This window comes from Bison bison, unplaced genomic scaffold, assembly GCF_000754665.1.
Source record: "Bison bison bison isolate TAMUID 2011002044 unplaced genomic scaffold, Bison_UMD1.0 scf7180017864289, whole genome shotgun sequence".
In the NCBI taxonomy this organism is placed as follows: Eukaryota; Metazoa; Chordata; class Mammalia; order Artiodactyla; family Bovidae; genus Bison; species Bison bison.
In genome coordinates, this window is record NW_011494861.1 from 5,764,994 (window position 1) to 5,787,669 (window position 22,676).

Sequence of the window (22,676 nt, forward strand, 5' to 3'; positions counted from 1 at the left end):
GGCGGGCGGGGTGTGTCAGGGGCGGCCCCCTTCCACCGAGCGCTGCGGCCGGTTGCTGGGCGACTGCCGGCTGTCACTGCCCGCGCCAGTGCTGACCTGGGGCACTTGAAAAGGCACCATGGAGATAAATGAGGGTGTGGGAGTTTTACGTTGTTCTGGGCCCGTGAGTTATTCCTCTGACTGTGACAGCATCGGAGACAGCCCTTGGGCTTCTGCTTAAAGTTCCAGATTAATCCAGTGGTCCTGGAGACGCCACATTTTCGCAAGAAACTTGTTAAAATGGGAGGGGAGGTTCATTCATAGTATTTGTTACAGGCGTTGATTGGATTAGGCTTCCTTTTCGTGTGTTCATTTGTGACACAAATATCTGTCATTGCACAGATCTTAATATAATCTCTTCATGGAAATCTTGATATCAGGGACTGTACTTTCTACCTTTCTGTATGTATTTCGGGACACCAAGCACATAATAGGTCCTCAGCTTCTGAATTTCCGGTTGAGGCTGAGGCACAAATCTGAGTAGTGATTTACTATGCAAGGAATTTCAGTTGTACTAAAAGCGTTCCTACCAGCAAAGGCAACTCCAGAGTTAAACAGTACACCAGTAGGTCAACTGGCAGAATAGATGAAAAATGAAAAAAAAAAAAAAAAACATCAAACTGTCTTTTCCGATTCCAAATGGGATTTGAAAAAGGAAATATTAGTGTATATTAGAATAAGAAAGAGAGTGTCACATAGGTGAAATTCGGATTGAGTTAAGTAGCTAACAACTTTCCAGGTATTGGAGGAACAAATCATATGAACAAAGAACAGTGAACCTGGACACGATTTGAACAGACCAACCAAGGGGTGCAGGTTGGGGCACAGATGAAAACAAGACTTGAGTAGAGAGTGAAAATAAACAAGAAAGGAGAATATCATTTCAGTACAGTGGGCTCTAGAAATCACTGAGGCTTCATGAAACTGGGTGATCTATCATGCAAAACTTGTCTGACAGCAGCTCCAGAATGGTTTAGATGGAAGAGGGACCACCAGGGACTTGAGTTTCTGCAGTGAAAGGGAAGGAGACTGATGCCAGGGTTCCAGAAAAGAAGGCTGGGCTTAGTAGTCAGCTGAAAGGTGCATTTTTAAAAAGTCAGAGGGCTTTAACTGAAAAGGTGAATTTCAATCCGTGTTGTCTTTCCCGTAAGTGCACTTAGGCTGAGAGGTGCCTGAGAAGGTATCAATAACTCAAGGACAGTGAATATTGATAGATGTATACACATAATATACACATAATCTAAAGCTCTTTGAGATCCTCCTTGAATCCAATAGTGGACAAGCAAATGTTCTAGGAACAGTGGCTCTATTAAGGAATGTTCTCTTTCCTGGACAGATCTGAAACTATGTAGCATTCCATGTCAAAACACTGCATCAAGATAGAAGGAACTATTTGAAATGATTTTGTAAGGTTTAAAACCTGCTGATCACCTTGGATTTCAGTATCAGGTGAAGTTAAAGCAACACACACATAGTATGGGGAAATTTTCTTCATTTTTAATTTACAGCAGAAAGAATATAAAGCATTCAGAAAACATTTTCCATATTTTAAGGGCAATTCAAAACATTTTGCATGGTTTCCAGCAGCTGAGTTCTTCAACAGATCCATTGATTCAATGATGCTTTACATGCACAATTACAAAAATAAAACTTACAAAAAAGAAGACATCTAGACTAGTTTTACATGCAAGTCTCAGGGACCCCCCATTGGGCGCCAACTACTGTGTGGAACTGCCATAAGCGACCGTGCAGCCAGAGAGGGGTTCGAGTTATTGTCTCGATTTCGTTCACACAGTACAGCTGATTTCAAATGGGTAACAAGTGTAGCAATTAAATCATCAGGAGACAGAATAAGATTAGCTATTAATTTTATAATGAGATCCTACTCCTGGCACTTGGGAATTCAGATTATCCAAGAAAGCTGCGCTTACCTATCATCTTATATTCAAAAGTAAGATTCACAAACAAGAAAAAGCGGTCAGAAATGTTTCATTTCAGTGGAAGTGCATTTGTACCTCACCTGGGATTCACAGTTGTACTGGTAGATGACATTGGTAGGTTCTGAACCTACTTCTATCCTCTCTGTAAGAACGCTCCTATGTCAGTCTTTTATCTTCCAGATTATCTAGCTTACTCAGCTAATAATGTAGCATGTTGAGACATTAAAAAAAAAAAAAAGTGAGGGTTAAAGCAAATCCACTGAGGTCATTACTCCTGTCAGATCGGCTATTTGTGCCACAATGGAATAAACGTCCCTAAATTCAGTATTACTAAAGGATATTCTGAAAGAGTTGGCTTTCACATTCTCTTCCCATTTATGAATGCAATTGTGTGTTTGTAAATTACTCAGTGTCCTCCTGTAGGTCAAATTGTGGGAAAATAATGGGTATTTGGGGGAACTGCAACAGTTGCAACAAAACCCACACATTTAAAAACAAAATTGAGTCAGGTCAGTTTACAAATGTACAGGTGGCTGCTAGTGGTGGGGCTGTCACCGTTGTCAAAGCTGATCACAAGCAGTAAGACATATACTGTACAGTAATTCGAGGTTGGCAGTGAAAGGAAGTAATTAAAAAACAAGTACAATTATAGAAAAGGCACCAAGAGCACTGACCCCAGTTGTTACCACAATCTTTTTGTATCTACCTTCCTTCTAAGACACCAGTTTAAAAGCTGATTTGTGAATATTTTTAGGCTTCACAACAAGCCTTGAGTTTTCACTTACAGTTGGCAGCCAGAACCAAGGGAAAAAAAAAACACCAAAACTATTCTCTCAGCTTTACACCAACTGATCCTGAAACTTAACCTGGGAATTTTAAACTGGCATCAGCAAGTGCGAACTTGATTCTCTCAATTTAACATTAGTAGTTGAATTGTTAAAAAGCATCAGATTTCTTTGGCTCCTCATTATGTGGAAATAGTAATATACCATGACATTCCTACGAGACCAGTTTGCATCCTTTTAATTTGTAGTTATTTTGTGTGCAATTTTTATTACATTTTCTGATTTCCAGCAGGAGATATGAAAACGTGAGATATTTTTCTATTTTTCATCCTATTTCTTTTGTCATGTTTTGACCATTCTAAGTGTTCTTTGTTGGAGTGAGTGGATGGTGTTAAGCTATATACTGATTCATCTTAATGATTATCTGTTTAGCAAAAGTAACTTAATTTTCTTAAGCGATATCAGCATTCACATTACTTGGCACCATTGGCAAAAAAATCTTTTAAATAAAATAAAATAAACTCCTGGTAGCCAAAATTAAATGTAAACATATCCTTTTTTAAGTAATGTTACTCTGCCTTTTTTTCCTAAGTCTTAATACAGTAGCTCTTTTTTTTTTTTTTTTTGCAGTTTAGTCATGCTTTAGCAAAATGTTCTTCTAAAGAACATTTAAAATAAAGTACTCTTATAGTGAAATAAAGTTTTTTTTTTTCATTTTACAGACCATAGCCACTAATGCTTTGCTTTTTTCATTTCTTTTTCTTGATTTCATGCACATATCTCTTTGTTTTAATATATACAATATATACAAACAATACATCCACATTTTTTTCTCGCTCATTCAGACAAAACTATACAAATAATTTTATCTTGCCATGTTATTGACCTTTGTGAATAAAATATTTAGCAATTAATATAATCCCTTTCAAATATTTTCTCACTTTCCATTTCTACCTTCTATATATACACAGAAACTGCTCAGGTTGGATGAGATATAGCCAAAAATATGGAATTTACTGGCCAGAACGCAGCACCACACTGATCTTTTAGGTGGCAAATGTCCAGGCAAGGTTCATGATTCCTTAGAATGACTACAGTTTCCAAGGCTACTAAAAAAAGCTACATGCTTTACCAACTCTTTAAGTAATTCTCATTGCACAAGAAAGTAAGGCAAAAAAATTAAAGTGCTGAACATGAGAAAAGGGATAAGATGATGACTCTCCTCGCAGGTTCTTGGGAGGTGGTGGGGACAAGAAAATAAATTTAAACTCTGTTCGCTGTTCCTCGTCACTTCCCATGCATTACCCGTGTACCACGCACCCGCCCCCTCTGCAAACTTCCACAAAACACTAAAAACCTGCAGATTTTTAAAAGTTGCATTAAGTGTGCTGTAGAGATTGAAACGCAAACAGACAAACAAATTAAGATCAAATAAACACAGTGAAGGAAATGAGAACACACGGACCCAATAAAGATTTGTATGATTTAAGCCCTCCACTGAGAATCAATCCCCAAAATTCAGCTTCTTGGAAATAACTGACAGGTGCAGGAACAGCATTCTCTTCGTTGCTAGTGCATCCCCACCTTTTCTTATCTATATTTTTGGTATAAATATTTGTACAGTTCCACACGATGTTTGAATACAGCCCTATGTGAGAAGGAAGACGGCTTCTTCCTAAGAGGAGGAAAGCCTCTTTCGATTCCTCGTGGTGTCTTGTTTGCCCATGATCCAACAGAAGATTGAGTTCCAAGATGTCTTGCTGATCAAATTAAAAGTTGTCCATGAAAGTGCAAATGCAATGACCAAAACATTCCTGTTAAAATCCTGCAGCTGATCTCCCCAAAACTGCAGAGGGATTATGTGTATGTGTGTGTGTGTGTGTTTGTGTGTGTGTGTGTGTGCATGTGCGTGTTGTTGCATGTCTCTGCTAAAAACAGAAATGAAAACAGTCTGAAAAGCAGTGTCACATTGCTAAGGGATGCTGTTGTATGTCTTCAAGTTCCTTGGCCTTTTTCAATTCTTTCACTCTGGAAGAGAAACAAAACAAAATACCAGGTGATAACTATAGAGTGAAATTGTCACCAGATAAAGGAAAGGGTGTGGCCATTTCCCTAGGAAGTGAAAAGCCAAGACAAAAACCCCTCTGAGGACTGATGGCTAAGGAAACTCCTGTGAAATTGCTGGGGAAAATATTCAAGTGGAAGACTGCAGCCTTCCTGAAACTCTCCTCTATATCAAGAGCTCTAAACACAAAGCAAAACCAAAGTTGAAAGCATTAAATCAAGTCTAACAATAACGTGCTCCTTCTAGAAGTTAATTGGTCAAATAGCTCTTTTTAGCCTGGTCAACCCCCATGAATGCCCTGTGATTCCATAGGATGCAAGCTAGGGAGACTGCACACACGTTTGTTCATTAGCTTTTGATGTACCTAGGGCACGAGTTCTTGCTTTGCTCACAGACTCAAGATCCTGATCTATCTTGAACCTGATGGGCTCCCCTGCACAACTCTGATTTTGCCCAGGTATTGTTCAGTCTTTCTGATTTTCAGAATTGTTTACTTTCCTCCCATTCCACATTGGAGCTTTAAAAGATGTTTGGGTCACTTCCCCCGGTGCCCCTGGGCAGACAGCACCAGGGTGCAATACCAATAAGGTACTTCATTCTGTTTATCAAATGTGTGGTGGTAAACAAATTTAAATTGCTATAAATAGTCAGGGAAAGTTCACAGCAAATTATTTGTTGCTGACTGCCTTCAGTTGAAATTTTTTAATATAAAAATTTGCCTTGGCTTTTGAATGAATATGGCCACCTGATGCATATGGGGACCTGGGAAAGTGGTTCTAAGCTAAAGAATATATTTCTCTTTATTGTCAGATAACTAAGAGCTTGTCTGACTATTGGATTGGTCAAAGGCAAGTGTGACTTTAGGGTCTAACTTCTGAAGTCAGTGTGCGCTGTGTTAAGTCATAGGTTGTTTGCAGCACTGCATGGCCTGTGGTAACATTTGTTTACTAAAAATGGGTGTGAGAGGATGATCTTAGCCACACAGAAGCAGCAGTTTCTCTAGACACATACACTCTACCTCAATAGTATGAAAAGAAAAAAAATTTGTTTACCCAATATGGTCCTGTACACAGCTAATTCCCAAATACCGTTTTCTCATTCTCTAAGAGAAGGGCCTCTCCTGTTATCTTGAGTTATATGGGTAAGTTTAAATTTTATTTTAAGGCAACTGTTAGTTTCCTTTCTAGAGAATGCTCAAGTGGAAAGAAAACATTTTGAAAAACCAGTAATAAGTTATGGCTCTACTGAGGTTGGCATTCAATGAAATGGCATGTGTGCTATAATAGCGATTGAAGAAAATTATATTTACCACCTCCAAGCAGAATCATTTCTGAGTATTCTGTCAAGTTGATATGATCTCTTCAAAGAGAAGATGCTCTCTTTCAGAAAAAAAGCTTTGTCATTTTATCATCACCAGAAAGAATTATAATGTTTGAAAACGTACTTCTTTGTCTGATTTATTTACTCAATATACCAAGCCCAGTTTGCTCAAACAGTGTATCTTCGAAACTATGAAAGCCTTCTTTCTTAACAGGTACACTTAGAATACCCTGCTGTATTCACAACTGCATCCAGGTATCATTTGAACTTTATGATTAAGTACATGATGGATTATTAAATTTTTGGGTACTCTGGGTCATACTGCAGTACAAAAATACACATCATTATAGGTCCCTAGTTTTGGACATGCATACTTGATAAATAAATGGCTTTTTAAAAATTGAAACATGCCATATTCTGTGTTCAATTTTTAAACATGCAGTATCTATACTAACAGTCCTCTGGCTTGAAGAATGCAAGGCATGCACCGATGCCACCTTTCCTTCTGGGCATGCAATGTACCCGTACTTGTGCAGACCTCCTTGCCGAATTACCGCAAAATGTGCATGCTACTTTGGATACGACACCTGACTTCTGCACTAGCACAGGACTCATTCACAAATGTGCAACAGAAACTCCATCACTGGTGAGACTTCTAGGATTGAAAGAACCCTGAACTCAAAACCTGAGAGCATAAACACAAAGATCTCCATTCACAATTTCTCTAGTGGGAACAGGAAGGCTTTACAAATCTTTTTTTTTTTTCCTTTAAGTAAAGTCTTCAAGTTTTTATATTTTTATTTTTTGGCCACACGGCCCAGCATGCGGGATCTAGGCTTCCTGACCAGGGATGGAACCCAGGTTCCCTGCAATGGAAATGCAGAGTCAGGCTCAGGTCTTTAGCCACTGGAGCACCAGGGAAGTCCCACTGTACAAACCTTAAGTTCATCATTGGGATGAACTAAAAAGGAACTGAATTATAGACCAGAAATGTTTTAGAACAAATGTTCACACCAAAAATCTGTAATCAGCTGGTCATGTGGGTATACTGCAAATTTTTTTTAAATGGTCACATTTGTTTCTGCGGCTTTTTTTTTTTTTTTTGCTAGTTTCTTTTTGAGCTAATTAAAATGTCAACTAAGGTTTTAAAGTTACTATGTAAATATGGTGCTATGAAACTAGTGATGGCTTCACACACCATTAAGTTAAAGAGAGTTGCATGTCCACACACAGAATGACCACAATTATCAACTTAGGAAAAATGAGACACTCCTATTTCCAGATATATTTTCTAGGCTTTCCGGACTACTGAATTCCAATGGAGAATTAGTTTCACGGTACAGTTTTCACAGTCTGCTTGTGTTACAAATACAAAACATCAAAACGAATTAAATGGCGTAGGCATTTTTTAAAAGGAAATTGTTAAAGGAGAAATTAGCAAAAAAGGAAGAGAATGCACGTTCCAATAGCTTGATGAGATCCTTAGTGTGTTTTACCTTATTTAGTCCTCACAACCTCACCATCTTCTCCAATTTGTAAATAGAGAACCTGAGATTTGCAGAATTGAGCAGCCTGCCCAATTATATGTAATAGTTAACAAATGGCAGAATGGCGATTTGAAGCCAGATTTATCTGGCTTCACTCCTCCACTCTGATGCCTCGAGCAGTATCTCAGGGCAACAGCAACAAAGAATAAATGTTTAAACCCAATTCTTATTTGTCTTTTCCAAAGTCTGTACAGAAAACATGCATTTAGAAATTTCCTGGGGCATGGATGAGTACAATGTTGAAACTGATGACCACTCCCTTTTCTCAATTCTAAGATGCCATCCTTTATAAAACTATGTGTTGATTTTATTACAGTGTTTTAGAGTGAAAAATAGCTCCATGTAAAACGTACACATGGATCTGAAGCAGATCTGAAAAGTGAAAGGAATGGGTCTAAGAATCAGGGCAGCCGAGGACTGTTAGCTTCATTTACCAATTTCCTGAGCATGTTGATTGCTAACATACCCCTAGAAGTGGCTTTTACAGTCTGCTCTACTGAGATCATAAATGGAGGTTTATGTGACTCAAGGATAGGTTATTAGGGTAAGACCGTGGTGCCTAATTTTTTGTTTTGTTTTGCTTTAAATCAAATGTCAATTGGATAAAGTATGTTTGAATGTTAGGCTGACTCCCCAAAATACCTGAAAACACTTATACTCACTGAAGTGAATGAGAACAACTTCTGATACAAGGATTTTTGTTAATAAATTCCGAGAGTTAGATGTTTCAAACCAGAGTATTTCAAATAGTCACAGAAATTTGTGTCTGCCTTGTCTCACTCATTCAAGACGTGAACTAAAAGGCACAGGTTAATTGAAAATACTTCTACCATGAAAAGGATGTACAATGAAAGTTTAACAGTTATTATTTCTGGGTGATATCCCTTGCTTATTTGTATTTCCAGAATGCACTACAACGAGTATGTGTTTCCTTCATAATAATGATCTCTGCTTGTCATTTTATAAAAAAACTTATAAGATATTTTTCTATCCATCAGTTACAACTACTGTGTCTTACAAACACTGTAGTCACATGACATTAAAGAACAACTGAACAATTCAGTGGAGGGAAAAGATCATTTTTATAGACCAAAACCAAAATCAATTGATGGAGCTAGTTTCATTGATCCTGCCTATATTATGAGCTTCTTTTCAGTGTGAAAACTTGGCAAATGAAGAGCAGAATTTTTGAAATTGGAAATATACTTGAAATTTCAGTAACTGTAGTCATCACATCTACAGAACTGACAATACAGATTTCAAGTCATCACGTCTACAGAACTGAGAATACAGATGTCCGAGTCATCACATACAGAACTGAGAATACAGATGTCCAAGTCATCACATACAGAACTGAGAATACAGATGTCCAAGTTACCCCATCTACAGAACTGAGAATACAGATACCAAGTCACATCTACAGAACTGAGAATACAGATATCAAGTCATCACATAAAGAACTGAGAATATAGATGTCCAAGTCATCACGTCTATAGAACTAAGAATACAGACATCCAAGTCATCATGTCTACAGAACTGACAATACAGATATCCAAGTCATCACGTCTACAGAACTGAAACTGAGAATACAGATGTCCAAGTCATCACATACAGAATTGAGAATACATATGTCCAAGTCACCACATAACCAAGTCATCATGTCTACAGAACTGACAACACAGATGTTCAAGTCATCATGTCTACAGAACTGAGAATATAGATGTCCACGTCACCCCACCTACAGAACTGAGAATACAGACGTCCAAGTCACCGCATCTACAGAAATGAGAATACAGATGTCCCAGTCATCACAAAAAGAACTGAGAATATAGATGTTCAAGTCATCACGTCTACAAAACTGACAATACAGATGTGCAAGTCATCACATCTACAGAACTGAGAATACAGATTTCCAAGTCATCACATCTACAGAACTGAGAATACAGATGTCCAAGTCACTGCATCTGCAGAACTGAGAATACAGATGTCCAAGTCACCACATAAGGAACTAACAATACAGATGTCCAAGTCACCACATCTACAGAACTGAGAATACAGATGTCCAAGTAATCACATACAGAACTGAGAATACAGATGTCCAAGTCACGACAAATACAGAACTGAGAATACAGATGTCCAAGTCATCACGTCTACAGAACTGAGAATACAGATGTCCAAGTCACTGCATCTGCAGAACTGAGAATACAGATGTCCAAGTCACCACATAAGGAACTAAGAATACAGATGTCAAGTCACATCTACAGAACTGAGAAAACAGATGTCCAAGTCATCACATACAGAACTGAGAAAAGAGATGTCCAAGTCACCACAAATACAGAACTGAGAATACAGATGTCCAAGTCACTACATCTGCAGAACTGAGAATACAGATGTCCAATAACCTTTGGTTACATTATATTACACAAACTCAACTAAGGGTTACTAAGTTTTGCGTTTTCTTAAAGAATTACAAGTGTTAGACTCATTCAGGTCGAGGAAAGAAATGAATTTAATAATCTCCATGTTAAAAAAAAAAAACAAGGCCTGTGATAATTACACTTACTTCTAAATTTCCTTGCATGGAAGACAAGCAAAGCAGTCTTCCTTGAGATTGTGAAGACAACCATATAGATAGAAACTGTAGCTTCTGCAGGTACAAGGAGATTGCTACTCTAAGGAGAGCTGCCAGGACCACGCATCTGAACTTTGCACCCATAACTTGGGAAATGGTCCTCGTGTTACTGGCTTGGACTTATACAGTAATTAGAAGAGTAAGACTTTGGCCTGTGATCATCCAGCTATTAAAATTAAAGACAACCCTGAGATTACCCCCCCAAACATTCTAGGCTGAAAATAATCACTTTAGGATATTGCTTCAGTCTCAACCCAAACTGCGTTGCGCTGTAATGCCACTGAAGTGAGGAAGAAAAGCAATAGCACTGAAAGCCAGCAGAAGCCCAAGGGGTTTCTGTCCATCAGACGTCCCATGATCATTATGGATAAATGAAGTAGGCCTGCTTCAGAAACTCATAGCAAACAATGGCTCCATGGGTAAAGCATTAGGCAAAGCGGCTTCATTACATCTACTTGGTGATGCTCAGCCAGGGAAATGTGTCATGAGTCAGTGGATCTTGGCAGGTATATTCTTGCAATGCTGGACGTCAGAAATGTACAGGGCAGCCAGAGGCGGCTTTCTGCTTAGTTACCTGTTGTTCTGAGAGCTGCAATAGCTCGTGGGGGGGATTAGGAAAAGAGAGGTCTTGCCATTTTCCGGATACCTCATTTGGATTGCAAAATGAAAAAGACAGAGACGCCCAATAAGAACAACACAGAGCATGTTGTCTGCAATGTAACACACACCACTGTGTTCCCAAAAGATTCATTTCCTAAAAGAGGCAAGTAAGACAGAATTACTTTGGAGATTTTAATGAGATGCCACGTCCCACCTTCATCTCTCACTCCTCCCTGAGCCGACTGGGCCACTTGGAAATTCACCTAACGTCACGTTTAACTAGAGAAGTGAGACATCCGAGTTGCTGACAGACACTTCTCCTTAATTAAACCGCTCACTCGCAGGCATTGTTAGAGAGCTGCCCTTTGGATGAAAAGTGGAGAACCACACACAAAGTCTATGTGTGACCTGCAGAACTTGCTAGTGACCCACTGCAGATACTTGGCTTGACTGCTCTTCTCAAGAATCTGTGCTGTCAACACTACTTACCAAGTTAACTAGCAGCATCTGGTTAAGTGTTTGGAAACCCAGCTGTCAAACAGAAAACCTGTTGTTTAAAAATTTGTGATCAGAAAGTGTTATTTCTTCTTCTCCCAATCAGGGCTCTTTTCCTTCCAGTTGCATGGTTTCACCCACCTTTACTGAACATGGGTAGCTAGGCCAGCAATTTATAAGAAATTGGTTATTTCAATACCGGGGGTCCTGCTGTTTACAATACCTGCAGGGATTATAACAGGTTATTAGGCTCTCTTGCAGAAATCTGATCTCATCAGGGAAAGAAAAAATTTGTCTAAGGCAATTTATATTTTAGTCTCAATACCTTGAGAATAAACCTGTTAGGTAATTCAGCTGTTTTCTATTTTCTTTTTCATCTGAGGCATTCTGGTTTTTCTGCTGTAACACTGAATAACACCCTGTTTGAGACACTCAAAATCCAACTGGAATGCAGAATTATTTTCAGCCTGTGCACTAAAAAATTTCTTCAAGCTTAGCAATCCTTCAGCCATTTACTGAAGTTGTATCACACCTCAATGAACTAAGAAAATAATAATTAAAACTGTTGACTCAAATATCTGTGTTTAATGCTTTCTCAAATAGATAGTTATTGTGTCCAAGACAAAACAAATTCCTCTGACGGCATTAGGATTTGGATGATTCCATTTTAAGTTACTGGATAAATTAGGGGCAAAGTCTGGAGGAAAGACTTAAGTGAAAATGAGCTAGATTCAGCGAAGACCATTTGGTGCTTTTTCTTAGCTTTCCCTAAGACTGATAATTTGAATGGGTATTTTCTGATTGCTCAGCTGCTGGAATTAGCTTACTGGCTCCCAATTTTGATGGCTGACATCACTTCCCTTTATATATCTTTCTCCTTCATTAATTTAGCAGTTGGGGTCAAACTGCCTTTTATATACACTATACCATGAAATTTCATTCTTTCACTTTTCAAATTATCTCTGAATACGTAAACCTTAAATGTCTTAACTATGGTGTACTTTATACATTAGTAAGTATATTATCTTCTTTGGCATAAACTCCAGGAATATAAATTCTCCCCAGAGAAAGCCCTGCCTCCCAAGGGACTTCAACTCAGGGACTCTCAGAGGAAGGGCCATCCTGACTTCTCCAGTGGACAGAGAGGACACGAGATCCTACTGGGAATTAGACAAGACACAGATAAGCTGTTCCTCGTTTCAAGCTGTTTAGTTGCTCAGTCATGTCCGACTCTTTTGTGACCCCATGGACTGTAGCCCACCAGGCTCCTCTGTCCATGGGATTTCTCAGGCGAGAATACTAGAGTGGGTCACCATTTCCTTCTCCTGGGGACGTTCCTGACCCAGGGATTGAACCTGCGTCTCCTGCATTGCAGGCAGGTTCTTTACCACTGAGTCACCTGGGAATTCATGTTAGAGAAAAATAACCACATTGGAGGGAACCTGAGAGCTTCTGAGTTCCTCTCTCTCCAGCCCCCTAAGACCGAGAGGGATGGGGGTGTTATGAAATTCCAAGTTTTCATGCATGAGAAGGAGTTTTAGGAACTCACAGCAAAATGCAACAGGCGTTCAGGAAATGAAGGTGGGGACTCTGGTTGGCATGGAAAAGCACTTCTAGAAAATGTACTCTTAAAAAGGATAATTAACATACCAGACCCTAACAAGCTTCAAAACTGCATAAGCAACCGCTTTTACTAAACTGTTGGATCCTTACAGCGAACTATATAAATTGCATAGAACATGCAAGATACTACCACTTGTAATTGAATTGAATGCTAGGGCATGCATCTGTTCTCTTGCGAGTTTTTTTTTATTTTTTTAATGGAAAGAGATATTATCTATTGTATGCAGAGAGTGAGAGGGAATAGAAAAAGAGAGAAATGGAGATTTGTGTTCCATTTTTCTCTTGTGTTTCAAACACAGAGGAATCTGCTCAAATCTCTGAGCCGGCTCCCCGACATGGGACCTGAAATAATTTAACTGTAAGCAACTGCCTAATTCTAGAGAGCTCTGACTAGTTAAATTTACAATGGCATGTAGCTGTTTTACATTTTTTAAAACAAATTTCTCCTTCAGTGTCAACTTTTTACAGGAATATATATATATTATATATTAGTTATCCAGTTGTGTCCAACTCTTCGTGACCCCATGGACTATAGCCTGCCAGGTTCCTCTGCCCATGGGACTCTCCAGGCAAGAATACTGGAATGGGTCACTATTCCCTTTTCCAGGGGATCTTCCTGATCCAGGGACTGAACCCAAGTCTCCTGCACTGGCAGGCAGATTCTTTACCACTGAGCCACCTGGGATCTTAACTTAGGAAGAACAATAAAAACTCAATTCTCTTGTCACCCTAGGTCAGCAAACTACAGCCTGTGGACCAAATACAGCCCAATGCACATGTGTGTAAATAAAGCTTTATTGGAATACAGCCATGACTACCCACTGATGGAACTGTCTGTGGCTGTTCTCATGCTTCAATGGCAGAACTATATACAGTGGTCCTCTCCTTATCCGTGGTTTTGCTTTCCAAGGTATTAGCTGCCCACAGGTCAACTGTGGTCTGAAAATATTAAATGGAAAACTCCAGAAATAAACAATTCATCAGTTTTAAATTGTGTGCTGTCTGAGTAGCGTGATAAAATCTCACACTGCCCCACATGGTCCTGCCTGGGACGTGAATCACCCTTTTGTCCAGCACACCCATGCTGTACATGTGAACTGCCTGTCAGTACAGGCGAAAACACAGTATATACATATGCATGTTTAGGGTCTGGTACTACCCATCCACTAGGCATCCACCGGGGTTGTGGTGTGTGTCCCCCTTGGATAAGGGGAACTGCTATATTGCAACAGACATTTATTACCTGGCCTTTTAATTAAAAGGCCTTTTAATTTTTAGATTAAAATATAATAAATAAATATTAGCATCAACACAAATGTGGTTATATGGGAAATAACATCTCCAGAGACATTAGAAGTTTGGGAATTTTTGAAGCACAATCTTTTCTCAGAAATCTTGTAAATGATTAAATACAGTGCTAGCGTAAGGTAAGAAGGGAGGATGTTGGATGTAGTTGATAGAGGTAACTGCCAAGTTTTATTTTTTCTGCCATGTTAGATTTTTAAATGCATCTTAAGACTATCTCTAGGACAAAAGTTGCCTAGTTAACGTAAATTCAAGTCTGATTTTGGTGAATTCAATTTCTGGCTTTTAAAAAACAGTTTTCTGCCCGCTACATCCTTTATTATAACTTAAGATGTGTTTGAGCAAACTCCAGGAGATAGTAAAGGACAGGGAAGCCTGGCATGCTGCAGTTCATGGGCTCACAAAGAGTTGGACATGATTTAGCAACTGAACGATAACAACAAAGATTTGTTATAGTCATGTCTGCATACTTACAAATCAGCATCAGATTCTAAAAATCTCACAGGTCCACTGAACTACCGCTATCATTTCTTTAAAACACAAATTTTCCTGGAACATCCACTCGGGACTGTAATATAGAATGTACAGATTTCAGACACGTCACACCGCCCTGTCTTTCTTCAGCACTGTCATCAAATGTTGGAAGTCGGGTTCACTCCCTTTTGGATAATGAACGTACTGGGCCGGTTCAGGAAGCGCAGCTCTGGGTACTGACTTGGCTCTGGGTACTACTGACTTACCTCCTAGCACTAGGGAAAGGGAGAGTTAGAAAATGAAACTATGTAACTCTAAATATGAAATAGATAAGTTAAAAGAAAAACATCAGCATTGCCTAGCAAGCCTTCTTGCTTTGGAAATTTCGACACAGAAGTAGTTGAATTTCATGTAGCAGATTATTTTCATCACCAATTACCACTTGCTTAAGATTTCCTTCTAGTGCAGCCTTGTTTAGATTTAAACTTGTCCCACCAGCCACCTTTTTCACACGGAAGGCTTCTCCCACCAAGTGCTAGCATGCCCTGCAGTGGCTTCAGGGCCTATCAGCTGCTCATGCATTTTTCTATGTCTGTATGTGACTGTTCTCCTGTTGTATAAAGTAGCAGTGTTAGTAGTCAGGGTTAGTTTTTATCTTTATTTCATTCGAAATGGATGTGAGACTTTACTGGCATACCTAGGCTGCAGCCCCATGCAAGCAAGCAAAAAGCAAAATATTGAAAATGGAAGGTAAAGATAAACTGGCTAGCAGGCAGCTACACTCACCCTTTTGTACAGCCTATGGTCCACCAGGGGGCTTTAGACAGTAAAACAACACCAAAGAGCTATTAGCATGTGAGGGTCACAACAGAAATCTTATAAATAGCTTTATTTCAACAACAACAACAAAAAGACTATAAAGTAGTTCCTTTTTTTTTTTTTTCTGGAAAGAAAGAAAAGGAGAGTGGTGGTGGGAGATGTGAAATGAGCAGGTAGGAAAGTCACCAATTTATTTTTCGGTCTAAAAATGTTGAGGTCACATGACTTAGCAAAATCCTTAAGAAATGGGACACTTGCTGTCTCCCAATGCTACTTCCTACCTACATTTTCTGAGAGGGCATCATAGGAAATTTCCTGTTTTAATGCTTCTAAGGGACAATACAGATGATAGTCTCTCTTAAGATAATATTCAATAACCTGGATGGAACAGCAATGAGGTGACACTTATTCTAGGGGAAGTGAGTTCAAACTTCCAGGATAGATTTTCGGGATTTCTTCAAGTTCCTCCATTGACTATATAGGCATGGAAAGTGAATACTGACCATGCATAGTAGACAAAGGTTACTCCAATTTGCCTGCACATTTCTTCTAACATCTGGAATATCAAGGGGCAAGTAAAAAAAAAAAAAAAAAACAGCCAAGAGACGTCATTGTTTAATTCCAAACAGTGAAAAGAACTTCAGACCCAGAATCTGATACTCTCTTCATAACAAATCTTCTTGTTAGCTTCATGAGGTTATTCCTGGCAAAAATAAAAGCTGAAGGAAGACAAAATCCTCAAGAAATGCTTCTTACCAGTCTGAAAAAGGAGAACTCTTAAAAACGAGTGAAACCATTCCTTCACCCAGGCTCCTACGTGAAGCACACTTTTGGGCATTTATGTTCTTACCCTCTCAGTTCATCCAATATAAACACAGTAAGTTGTGGCCAAAAAAAAAAAAAGAAGAAGAAGAAGAAGAAAATAGGACTGTATTGAACAGCTTTGCTCACATTCACCAAGGAGGCATTGGTTGTTCAGTAACTCAGTCGTGTCCTAGTCTTTGTGACCCCATGTGGCCCACGAGGCTCCTCTGTCCAAGGGATTCTCCAGGCACGAATACTGGAGTGGGTAGCCATGTCCTCCTCCAGGGGATCTTCCCGACCCAGAGAGTGAACCCGTGTCTCCTGCATTGGCAGGAGGATTGTTTACCACTGAGCCACCTGGGAAGCCCAAGAGGCATTACGTATGCATATTTTCAGAGTTTGAGGATACAGAAGAACCAAGGAGAATTCAACTTGAGAACGTATTTGTTTGATGTGGCTTAAGGAAGAGCAATGTTGAGGGGGTTTTTCTTGAAGATCAAATCTGCTGTGAGAGTGTTAACCACAGACTCAGTGGTGCTGGGGAGAATCCTCCTGGGCTTTTTGTTTTCCGGGAGGAAGAGGAAGAAGGGAGAAGAGTGTGAACATGTATGGAAAAAGGCACAGGGAAGGTCTCGGTATTGTCACCAAAGGAAGAACAGCAACTCCTCGATTTGGCTGCAAGTCCTCTAAGGCAGGTATGACTAAATAATAAGGAAGAGACTGATTTTGGTAAGGCCTGGAGAATTCATTTCATTATGTCCTGGTCCTGCCCCATATTTTGATATGCATTTTCTAAGAAGACTTGCTATTTCAGAATACTGATACGGGATGTCTCATCACTTAGCTAATCATGGGGAGAACCCCAATCACCGCAGGTGGAGAGCAAATGCACTGCAGAGGAATAGGGTAAAAGTGCCTCAGCTGCCCTGGCAGCAATTCTGGCTAAAGAGTACCGTATATATCCTAAAGAATGTTCCTTTTAATTATTACTGCATGTGTAGCTCTGTCCACTTTCCCTTCCGTGTTCATATAAACAAATTATTTTGTTAATTTAAGTAAAAGTGCACACAAGTAGCCAGTTAACCCCTAGTAACCCCTAGTAAGTTTCAGAGTTAGAATACTGCCAAAGTTAGCAAGCAGACAATGTGAGGAGGAAAAACACTAAAGTGAAACCTCTGAGGAGTCACACTACACCCAGACAGCTTGGGCTCTGGGTACAATTAAAAGGGAAGAAATCAGACATCAAAGAGCTTGCTTTCAAGTTTGGGTCTGTGAACTGCATGGCTCCTGATGGACGGAGAAACAACAAAACCATGTGGAGAGTCGTCTGAACACAACTCAGATGGCCAGTGTCACAGAAGTGAGGACAGAACATTAACCCATGTAAAGAAAACAAGCGCGCGGTTCACCAGCCCCGGAAATCTGAGACCAGGACCGAGTCTTCACCAAGGCATCTCAAACTCGGGAAAACAGAGAGAAAGGTTTGGCTCCCCAGGAAGATGCTGGAGTCATCAGAGCCCACTTCTAGTTGGAAATTCACCTCCCATCTCAAGGTGCCTGTCCTTTCCTGCCCAGTTCCCTTCCCACCACCTCTCCTGTTCCCCATCACAGAAGAGTGGGAATTGATCGGCTGATGGAGGGTGTTAGCCCTGACACCACCAGCAGAGGGCACAAGTTATTCAGTGGAAACGACATCAGAAAACTTGGTACTCGTGGTTTCCCATCCTTTCCTTCAGAAGAGAAACTCTTTGTTTTTTCTGTTTGGACACACATTAGCACAGCAAGGGTTTAGAGTGAAGACCACACTGCTGAAGAAAAATCTGGAATGAAAAGCTACGCAGCTAAGTTCTCCTCGAACCAAAACAGAGAAACACTGGCAGGACCCCCGTGATTCGATACACACAGCACCGTCTGGAACAGAGAGCAGGGTTCTCACGACTTTGTCCCTAGATAGAGTTCTGTCCTCCTGGCGTCACTTTAGCCTGATCACTTGTGGGGCGAGCAGGCGGTTAGCTTCACCTAGGAGTTTGTGAGTGGTTAAGGCAATGAGGGTGGTTTCCTTCTTCTAGATGAGGAAAATGCCAAAATGAGGGTGAATGTACCTGTGGCGACAACGGCGTAGAAACCTCATTATTTTTCGAGCAGCCTGGTCCTGCTTTTTGGTTAGCAAACTGCTCCTGAAAAAGCCAGAATATGAATTACGGTCACGAGAACAGTGCTGTGAAGTTTCATGTGTGAAAGCTGAAAGCAAGTCAGTGGTGAGAGAGAACTTTTAACCCAACAGTTCATGCAGCAAATCCAACAGCACAAGCCTATCTCGTGGATTTGAGTCTGGGCATCACTGGGAGAGATGGAAGGAGGGAAGTGTAAACGCTCTCACCACTCAAAGGGAGACACCGGAAGGACTGAAAATAAGATGTCCTGCCACTACTCCTCAAGTCTTTGTAAGCTCGATTTGTTGAAAACAGGATGAGACAGACACTCATCCGCCGTATTTGGGCTTTCTCCGTTTAGACATTCATTCTCTCTTTGGGCTATTATTTTAAGACTTTTTTTTTTTTTGATGTAGACCATTTTAAAACTCTTTATTGAATTTGTTCAATAAAGAACCAAAGAGCTGACTCATTGGAAAAGATGCCGGTGCTGGGAAAGATTGATGGCAAAAGGAGAAGGGGGCAGCAGAGGATGAGACCTTTGACATGAACCTGAGCAAACTCTGAGAGATAGTGAAAGACAGAGGAGCCGGGTGGGCTGCAGTCCATGGGGTTGCAAAGAGTAGGACACAACTTAGCAACTGAACAACAACAAATTGAATTGGTTACCCCTATTGCTTCTACATTATGGGTTTTTTTTTTTTTTTTTGGCTGCAAGGCATGTGGGATCTTAGCTCCCTCACCAGGGAATCAAACCCGCACCCCCTGCATTAGAAGGTGAAGTTTTAACTACTGGACCACCAGGAAGTCCTTGGGCTATTGTTTTCTAAACTTTTGTCATTGTATTTTCCAGGGCTACAACTCTTTATGACTCTCTGCAAAAGAGAATAGCTCAGCCCTACTTACTTTTCCCAGGTCGTGGATGTAGACACGCTACAGTTCAGACAGCGATCCTGTGTGTGCACCCACGTGCTGTGTGTTCAGTCGTGTCCAACCCTGCGACCCCTGGACTGCAGCCCACCAGGCTCCTCTGTCCATGGGATTCTCCAGGCAAGAATACTGGAGAGGGTTGTCATTTCCTACTCCAGGAGATCTTTCTGACCCAGGGATCGAACCCACATCTCTTTTGTCTCCTGCACTGGCAGGCAGGTTCTTTACCACTGCGCCACCTGGGCAGCCCCAGTTGACTGTATTAGGGTGACACCTTTCTGAGTAGGAACTGCGGTCCTTCTAGGTTCTGATACAAGTTGAAACTGGGTGGGGTATCAGAATGATTGGGTGGGGAGTGGAGAGAGACAGGAGCTAAATGGACCAAAATGGGCAAAGGGCACAGGTATAACTCTACGGTAACACAGCCTCTAGACTGCTGGGGAGGAAATCACTGCAGAATGCTTCGCTCCCTGTACAGACAGACCCGCACGTCTGCAAGGGGCTGCTCTTGCGCCCAAGCCGGGGTTCTCCTGGCTGCCCCCAGATCTCCACCCACCTGAGCTTCTGCTGTACGATGACTGCTGTCCGGCGTGCCTGCCGTCTCTTGCCACACTTCTTATAACTCCGGTAGAACTTCTGGATCAGCACAGCGGCGCGCCGGCTCTGCTGGAATTTTTTTTGTTCATAGTAACTCCGGAATTTGCTCTGGATCAGGATGGCAGCCTGGGTCATCTTTTTGTAAAGTGCATACTGTGAGGGCACAAGGAGAAGCAGAGCAGTAACAAGGGGAGCCACGCAGGCGGGGTGTCCTCCAAGCCGACCGGGTGAGGACGGCAAGAAGGAAAACTACTTTTCTCTTTTCTTTTCGTGTTCTGTTCTGGCTTTCATCATAAAACAGGCAAATGAAGCTTCTTTCCACCTACCTTTCCAAAATGCGAAATGTTAACTTTAAGAGTCACCTTCAGACAATGCACTGCTTTAACTGTGTTTTCCCACACCTCAAATATCAAAATCGTTTACCCTTCTTGGAAAAAAGTTTCAACAGCAATAAATTGAGACACTTGAGTTGAAAAAAACATATTTAGGAAGTAAAATTTTATGATCTTTGTTTGTTTTTTGTTTTGGCCAAACTGCTTGGCAGGTGGGATCTTAGTTCCCGACCAGGGATTGAACCCGTGCCCCCTGCATTAGCAGTGTGGAGTCTTAATCTCTGGACCACCAGGGAAGTTCCAGGAAGTAAAACTTTACATGTTGAAAATGAATATTTCCTATCCGATTTGGAAACACTTTGAATTAATCCTTTTTGGATGCTTCCCAATTCCTGCCAAACACAAATCCACTTAGCAGGCAGCATCTGACTTCTAACTAGCAGTTCCACACGACATATTTCTGAGTTACAAGGTCCCAAATACAAGGCTTATCATGAAACGCTGACACCTTTAAGCCATTTTAACCTGCAAAAGATTAACGCTTGTCAGCCCAACACAGGGGTGAAGCCATGAAACCTGGAAGGTGGACCCAGGGCCGGGGACCACTCGGGACTCAGTCCCTGTGCCCTCCGGCCAGCCTGCCACAGAGATGGAAAGTGAGGCACGAAGGCAGGCTCGGGGAGAATGAGTCCTCTTCCCTGCCAGGCACGAAAAACGCAGAGCTCTGCAGATGTTAGCAAAGGCTCTGTCCAGATTGCTAACCACTTAGACTATGACTCTAGGGACCAGAAGTCACAGGCGAGGGCTTTGCTCACAAGAAGCCAACTTACCATGAGAGGGACAAGTGCTCCTCAGAACATCCCTGTGCCTAAGTCTCTCTCTGCATGTATGAGGTAGAGTGAGGGGCAAAAACTGACTTCTCAAAAGGTTCCAGACACAGGGCCTTGCTGTGAGAACCCTCTTGAGTCTTATCTGATCCACCTGACATTTTTTCATTTGGCCCAAAGTTTTTCAAGACAAGGGCGCTGCATCCCACAGTGTCTCCATGACCTTGGCCTGAATGCTCTGCATGGTCAGAACCTTGCGGACACAGCGCAGCACAAGGGGAAATAGGTAAATTTCCTCGGTGGCTCACTGGGTTCCCGGTGATTATCTTGGATGGATTGTTTAGATGGACACTGGCCAAGAAAATGTCCCAAGACTGCTTGATGAAACCCACTCCAACGGCATAACCACGTGGTCCCCAGAGGATAGATGTGCTGTGGTGAGGTGGCTGGGTGAGGGGGGGGGGTGGTATGCCTACTGAATGACCGTGCCATCCTAATGGCCCCTTCTTGTAGCTGGTGATGGGTGTGAGGTTTGTGACTCTGGTGGAATGGTTTGTGAGAGGACTTGGGTGTGTCATTACCTTCAAGGCTATCCATGTCAGCTTGGGGGAGAAACAGAAAATACAAGATTAATGTTAGATTGCTGAATAGAAGGAAATGAAAAACCAGAATGAGAACCAATGAAATGCCCAACCAAAGAAAGAAAGAAAGAAAGAAAGAAAAAAGGCAATCTGACTATATTCATGCCTTTCATCTTCCAAAATACTTGTCTTATATTTGTCAGTATTTTTTTTTAATGCCTTCCATCTTTCTGGTTGTAGCCAACACTTCTTTGGGAGGGGATTAAAAAAAAAACAACTAACAAACTCACATTTTGGAATAAACTCCTGCTGTAATCAAAGACTTGAAACTCTGATTCTGAGTATTGCTCTTGTTAACAAGAAGTCCTCTCGCCAAACAGAAGCCAGGATGGTTCCCAACAGGGACTGTGGTGTCAGCGTTTACACAATAAACCTTCATTTTCTGGGATCATGAACTCAACTGGCTATAAGCTGAAGACACTCCCCCCTCTCCCCTCACAATTAAGGCTTAATCCTAGAGAAACTTGAGAAAGTGGCAATCCATATGAGACATCAAGCAAATCTTAGAAATAATAAAGAGAACAGAATCCTGATTTTCTGTGTGGCTGGTATCTATCTCAGCATTTATTATTTCTTAAACAAAAGTGTAAGACCTACCAAAAGCACCACCTAAAAAATGGTTCTACTAATAGGACTGAACTTTACCGTATGAACCAGTCAAAATGCAATTCGGCACTTTTTAATATCACTACCTAGGTGGTTAGAAAGGTCCAGTGTTTACTTAATCTCTCTGAGTCTCAGTTTCTTT

The 22,676-nt window shown here is 40.9% G+C and overlaps 1 protein-coding gene across 1 annotated transcript in view; it reads right to left on the reverse strand.

Annotated features, from left to right (window-relative positions):
* Positions 1–15: 15 nt before the first annotated feature.
* Positions 16–22,676, reverse strand: part of CAMTA1 (calmodulin binding transcription activator 1) — a 973,198-nt gene continuing 950,537 nt past the window's right edge. The window contains exons 21-25 of the mRNA XM_010850197.1: positions 21,869–21,889; positions 20,088–20,281; positions 18,551–18,625; positions 15,612–15,642; positions 16–96 (exon numbers count right to left, since the gene is read on the reverse strand). Of these exons, the coding sequence (XP_010848499.1) occupies positions 16–96; positions 15,612–15,642; positions 18,551–18,625; positions 20,088–20,281; positions 21,869–21,889 (402 nt within the window). The remainder of the gene's footprint in view (positions 97–15,611; positions 15,643–18,550; positions 18,626–20,087; positions 20,282–21,868; positions 21,890–22,676) is intronic.